Below are 6705 nucleotides of genomic sequence, written 5' to 3'. Positions count from 1 at the left end.
GCTGCTTCGAGATGGTCTGTGAATATCTCGACCTGCCGGTGTCCGTGGATGTATACCTCTTCTTCTTCACCCTCACAAACCCTTCCAAGGAGGGGAAACACAAAAAAGGGTTCATGTCCTTCCGGTCTGCCCAGGGTCGGAAGATCTTCGGTTTGTTTGAAGATTCATATCATGGGTTTAAGGACAAATATTTTAAGGTCCGCCCTGTCAAAGGTCGTCATCCCTTTTGGTTGTCTCTGGAGGGGGTACGGCTCATCCCGACCTATTGGAGTTTCGGGGCAGGGTCCAATACTTTTATTAAAGTAACTTATAGGAGTATGTCGAAGGTGGATAAAGCAAATTGCCGAGGTATTGATGGCGGTTTTTGGGAAGAACCAAGTAAATCCCCACCTCCTCATGGGTGACCGGGAGTCCGGTCATAATTATATTTGTGAGAAGCTTTTTACTTTACCCTTTGTCTTTTTTTCTTCTGTTGATACTACGTGGCGATTAACCGACCTTCTTTGTTTTCCTGCAGTGGATATGTCTGCGTCGGTGACGGGTCTTCCCGACTTGTTTCAGACCTTTCTAGGTGGTGAAGACGAGGAGGGTGACGAGCAACCCACCCCCGAGGGGCCTGATGCCCCTCCGGAGGACAAGGATGCTCCTGAGCAAAGGGCCGAGACTGACGAGATCGGCACCTCGGCTCAAGGTGCCGTGGTTGACGGTGGCAAGGCCGTCCATGTCTCCCCTATCCGCGAGGTGATTGGAACTGGGGGTTCCTTGCCTAAAGCGGATGTTGAGGTGGAAGAGGTCCCCAATCCGAAGAAAAGAAAGAAGGCCTCCACGGCGTCGTCTAGCCCTGAGGGCGTCCTCACCGTCATGGAAAGGAATTTTGACGTCGGGCACTTCATAGACTCGCAGCTGATCCCTGGTACCGAGGAGTATTTTCACGAGTCATCCCTTGCCGGGCAGGCGAGGTGGATGTATCGCACTCTCCTGCGCGGCGCAGTCATAGCTCGGAAGGCCGAGTTCGAACTGTCCGGTATGGAGTCTCTTCGCCGGAGGTTGGACTCTGCCGGGAAGGCCAATAACGAGCTAAAAAGTGAAGTTGAGACTCTTCGGGAGCAATTGACTCAAGCTTCGGAAAAGCTGGATGCTGCCGAGAAGAAAGCCACCACTGCCGAGCAGAAAGCTACCGCCGCCGAACAAAAGGCAACAGCTGCCGAGAAGAAACAGAAGGAGTCGGATGCGACGGTTGAACGTTTGGTCGAGCGTGAAATGGCTTTGGAGGGTCAGGTCGGCGCGGCGCAAAAGCGTGTGGCCGAAGTTGAGAAGGAGAAGCAGGCCGTGGAGGCCGAACTTTCGACATGGAAGGCGAAGTATAAGGACGTCGTCAAATAGGGCAAGGGTGCGATCCTGGCTACCGAGGAAGCCCTGAAAGCTCAGATTAAAGTTGTTGCCCCCGAATTCGACACGTCGGCGATTGGTGTCCGCAAGGTTATTCAGGATGGCAAGGTTGTCGATGTCCCGAAGAAATGAATTCTCTTTTTATGGTTTTTGCCTAGCCGCTTTGTTTTGACTTGTAAACTATTTTAGTTTTAGCCGTTTTTGGCTTGTGAACGATTTGATGTTTAGCCGTTTTATCTTGGCTTGTGATCAGTGACCGTTTTTAATCGTTTGCTCATGTTGTCGTGATGAATTTCCGCTTCTTTTAACCGTTTTTGGTTTATTTTTGTCACTTATATCCATGGCCGACGGCCTTTTGTGTAGTCGTTACGATTGTGGTTGACGGGTTCCCGGGGTGATCAGTCCCGGGAACGCGCGTCGTCGTTGGACGTGGTGGTTTATCTGGAAAATTAAGTGACAAAATAGGAGAGAAAATTTGCACAAGTATAAATTATTCGTTAGCTGTATGAAGGACTCGTAAGTTGCTATGGGAAGTTCAAAAGTGAAATTTGCAAGTTAAATACATAGCTAGCCTGATCGGTTTGTCGGGCCTTCTTCTAGGAGTAGAATCTTTTCAGGTTGTCCGCATTCCATGTTCTCGGGACGTCTTTGCCGTCAAGTCTTTCTAGTTTGAATGCTCCTTTTCCCATCACCTTCCTGATTCTATAGGGGCCTTCCCAGTTAGCCGTTAGCTTGCCTTCTCCGGGGGTCGGCGGGCCGATATCATTCCGCCTTAGGACGAGGTCGTTTGGCTCGAATTCCCTCTTGAGCACTTTGGTGTTGTAGCGCAAAGCCATTCTTTGTTTTAGCGCCGTTTCTGTCAAATGGGCCATTTCTCGGGCTTCATCTATCAGGTCCTTTTCTACGGTTTCCTCTACTCCTTTCAAAAGCAACCGCGGACTCGGTTCACCGATCTCTACGGGTATTACAGCATCTACCCCGTACGTTAGCCGGAAAGGAGTTTCCTTGGTGGAGGATTGCTCGGTTGTTCGGTAAGACCAGAGGACCGATGCTAGTTCGTCGGCCCAAGCACCCTTTTTATTGTCCAACCTCTTTTTTAGTCCTGAAAGGATAACTTTGTTGGCGGACTCTACTTGTCCGTTCGTCTGAGGGTGTTCTACCGAAGAGAACCTTTGCCTTATACCCAGGCCGCTGAGAAATTCTGTGAACTTTTTGTCAGTAAACTGTGTACCATTGTCCGAGATGACGACTTCCGGTATCCCGAATCGTGTTATCACCTGCCTCCACATGAATTTCCTGCAATTGGCCGAGGATATGCTAGCCAGTGGCTCGGCTTCTATCCATTTGGTATAGTAATCAATTGCCACTATGAGATATTTGACCTGCCCAGGGCCGACCGGGAAGGGTCCTAAGAGGTCGACTCCCCACTGAGCGAATGGCCGGGAGGTCGTTAGCAAGCTTAGCTCTGAGGCCGGCGCCCTGGCGAAGTTGGCGTTCTGCTGGCACTTTACACACCTTTTGACAAACTCTTTGGAATCTGCCATCATCGACGGCCAGTAGTATCCAGCTCGGATTAATTTCCTTGCTAGGGCTTTACCTCCGATGTGGTGCCCACAGCAGCCCTCATGGACTTCCGTGAGGACGTAGTCCGTCTGGTCGGGGCGTAGGCACTTCAGTAGGGGTTGGCTGAGCCCTTTCTTGAATAGCTGTCCTTGGATGACGGCGTATTTGGCCGCTTCTCTCCTTAACTTCGCCGCATCCTTTTCATCACCAGGGACTTGGCCGTGTTCTAGGAAGTTGATGATGGGGTCTAGCCATGAAGGACCTAGGCTCGTTACGTGCAGTGTGATTGCTGGTTCTCTTGTCATGCCTTGGATGAGAGATCGGTTGCTCTCCCCTGGCTTTGTGCTGGCCAACTTTGATAGGAGGTCTGCCCGTGTATTTCTTTCTCTGGGTACGTGATGGACCGTGATCTCTTCGAACTTTTGACTCAAGCTTTTAACCTTTTTCAAGTACTTTTGTAGCAAAGGGTCTTTGGTCTGGTAGCTACCGTTTACTTGGGAAGTGACGACTTGGGAATCGCTGCATATATCCAGTCTTCTCGCGCCGACCTCTGCCGCTAGGGCTAAGCCTCCTATGAGGGCTTCGTATTCCGCTTGGTTGTTCGAGATGGGAAACTCGAATCTAATCGATTGCTCGTATACGACCCCAATCGGGCTTTCCAGGATGATCCCGGCACCTCCGAAGGTCTGGTTGGAGGCTCCGTCCACATGGAGCTTCCACCGTGTTCCCATGTCTTCGCCTGGGTCTCCCGTTACTTCAACTAAAAAATCCGCCATGGCTTGCGCCTTGATGGCTTGCCGGGGCTCGTACCGTATGTCATATTGGGAGAGTTCGATGGACCAAGTCATCATTCTTCCCGCCAGATCGGGTTTTTGGAGAACTTGCCGGATCCCTTGGTCCGTCCTGACGACAACTTGGTGACTTTGGAAGTACTGTTTTAACCTTCTCGAGGAAGTTAGGAGTGCTAAGGCTAGCTTCTCCAACTTGCTATATCTTAATTCTGCCCCTTGCAGGGCCCTGCTTATGAAATAGATTGGCTGTTGAGCTTTCCCGTCCTCCCGTACCAAAACTGCGGCCAGGGCTTCGCTTGTTATAGCGAGGTACAGGTATAGTGGTTCCCCGTCCTTTGGCTTCCCGAGAACGGGAGGTGCCGCCAGGATTTCCTTGAAGTGTTGAAAGGCTTCTTCGCATGCGGGTGTCCACTCAAACGCCATCCCTTTCTTCATGAGGTTGAAAAATGGCAGGGCCTTTGTCGCCGAAGCCCCGAGAAATCGAGATAGCGAGGTTAACCGTCCTGCCAGCCTCTGGACGTCCTTGATGCAACCCGGGCTCTTCATCTGGATTATCGCCTGGCATTTCTCCGGGTTAGCTTCTACCCCTCTCTGAGTTATCATGAATCCCAGGAACTTGCCGGCTTCCATGGCAAAGGCGCACTTGAGGGGGTTCAGCCTCATACCGTGTTGACGGAGAGACGCAAATACACTTGCCAGGTCGTTCAAGAGGTCGTCAGGTCGTGTTGTTTTTGCCAGGATGTCGTCCACGTAAACTTCAACCGTTTTTCCTATGAGGTCGTGGAATATTCTATTCATCAGTCTTTGATATGTCGCCCCCGCATTTTTCAAACCGAACGGCATCACCTTATAGCAAAAGGTTCCTCCTGGCGTTATGAACGCCGTCTTGTCTTCGTCGGGACGGTGCATCGGTATCTGATTGTAACCGGAGTAGGCGTCCATGAAACTCAGATACCGGTATCCCGCCGCGGCGTCGACGAGTGCATCTATGTTGGGGAGGGGGAAGCAATCTTTGGGGCATGCTTTGTTAAGGTCTGAGTAGTCCACGCACATTCTCCACCTGCCGTTGTGCTTTCTCACCAATACCACATTCGAGAGCCATGTCGAGTAGTCCACTTCTCGTATGAAGCCTGCTTCTAGGAGGCCGGCCGTTTGCTTGGCTACCTCCTCTGCTCTTTCCGCCGACATCTTTCTTCTTCGTTGAGCCACTGGGCGTGCTTCCGCTTTGACGGCTAGGTGATGTGAGATGATTTTTGGGTCTATGCCTGGCATGTCGGCTGGTGTCCAGGCGAACAAGTCCCTGTTGGCCCTTATCATTTCAATCAAAGGCTCCTTCAGCTCACGTGGGAGGTTCTTGTTAACGAATGTAAACTTTTCCTCTTCGTCACCGATTCTAAACTTCTCGAGGTCCCCTTCTGGTTCTGGCCTCGGCTTGTCCTCTACTCTGGCATCAAGGTCGGCTAGGAACACGCCGGATGCTTCCTTGGACTTCTTCCTGAGGGAGAGGCTGGCGTTGTCACAAGCGACCGCCGTCTCGAGGTCTCCTCTTATGATCCCTATGGATCCATCATCGGTGACGAACTTCATAACTAGCAGCTTGGTGTTGATTATGGCTTCAAAATCATTGATTGTTTTTCTTCCCAAGATGATGTTGTAGGCTGTGGAATCTCGGAGAATTACGAACTCGGCCATCGCCGACCTTCGACCTTGGATCTGCCCCACCGAGATTGGTAGGGAAATGACTCCGTCCGGTTTGATGAAGTGGTCGCCTAGCCCGATAACCCCATGCTGGTGAGTCGTCAGGTCGGCGTCCTTTAGCCCTAGTGCGTCAAAAACGTTGCGGAACATGATATTTGAATCAGCTCCTGTATCGACAAGGATCCGTTTGACGAGGCCGGTTCCCACTCTGGCCGTTATGACCATGGGGGGGTTTTCCGGGGCGTCGCTGAACCATTGGTCTTCCGGGCCGAAAGAAATGGATGGAGGTTTTTTAGAGCTTTGCATTGGCGGAGATGAGATCGCCAGAACCTTGGCGTCTTTCTTGTGTGCCGACCGGGATTTTGGTGTAGCGTTTTTTGCCGTTACCACGTTTATCACAGTGAGGCCATGGTCTCTGTCTTCGGGTTCCTGTCGCCGCTTGGCCGAGCGTGTCTTGCCTTCCTCGTCTTGATCGCGATAACGTCTTCTCGGCTCCCTGATGAGATGGGAGAACGCTGCTAGCTTTCCTTCCCTTATCGCCTGTTCTAGTGCATCCTTTAGGTCGAAACAGTCTTGTGTTTGATGGCCGTATCCCTTATGGTAATCACAATAAAGGTTCTTGTTTCCTCCCGTACGGTCCTTAAGTGGTCGAGGCTTCGGAAGAATTCCTTTCTCAGCTATTTGTTGATAAACTTCCACGATGGGGAGGGTGAGTGGAGTGTAGTTAGTGAATCTTCCGACTCGAGGGAACGACCTAGGTGCTTTGTTTGATGCCTCCTCCCTGGCCTTTTCTTTTACTCTCTCACCGTCGCCACCGGACTGCCGAGCCTGGCCGTAACCGGACTGCCGCTTATTGGCAGCCACGACTCGGCTGACTTCTTCGTCGTTTATGTACTCCTTGGCCACCGTCTGGATTTCGTGCATTGTCCAAACCGGCTTCGTGGTGAGGTGTTTTCGGAAGTTCTCGTTGAGGAGGCCGTTTGTCAGGCAGAGACTGGCCACCGAGTCGGTTAAGCTGTCGATTTCCAAGCATTCATCGTTGAACCGATCTAGGTATCTCCTGGTCGGCTCTCCTTGTCTCTGGGTTACCCCTAGAAGGTTGATAGGATGCTTGGCCTTTGCTATTCGCGTTGTAAATTGGGCCAGGAATGCACGGCTGATGTCCGAGAAGTTGTAGATGGAACCTTGAGGGAGGCCGTTAAACCATCTGATCGCTGGTCCTGCTAGGGTTACCGGGAAGGCGCGGCACCTTACTTCGTCTCCT

At 51.6% G+C, this 6705-nt stretch overlaps 1 protein-coding gene across 1 annotated transcript; it reads right to left on the bottom strand.

Moving 5' to 3' along the window:
* Positions 1 to 1985: 1985 nt before the first annotated feature.
* On the bottom strand, positions 1986 to 3728 carry LOC130950029 (uncharacterized). The gene is made up of 2 exons (XM_057878596.1): positions 2772 to 3728; positions 1986 to 2666 (listed from the first exon to the last, which is right to left on the bottom strand). The coding sequence occupies exons 1-2, from the start codon at positions 3726 to 3728 to the stop codon at positions 1986 to 1988; spliced, it is 1638 nt and encodes a 545-aa protein (XP_057734579.1).
* Between the last annotated feature and the right edge of the window lie 2977 nt (positions 3729 to 6705).

This window comes from Arachis stenosperma, chromosome 9, assembly GCF_014773155.1.
Source record: "Arachis stenosperma cultivar V10309 chromosome 9, arast.V10309.gnm1.PFL2, whole genome shotgun sequence".
In the NCBI taxonomy this organism is placed as follows: domain Eukaryota; kingdom Viridiplantae; phylum Streptophyta; class Magnoliopsida; order Fabales; family Fabaceae; genus Arachis; species Arachis stenosperma.
The sequence above is the reverse complement of the archived record's forward strand: the minus strand, read 5'-3'. Positions and strand labels throughout refer to the sequence as shown.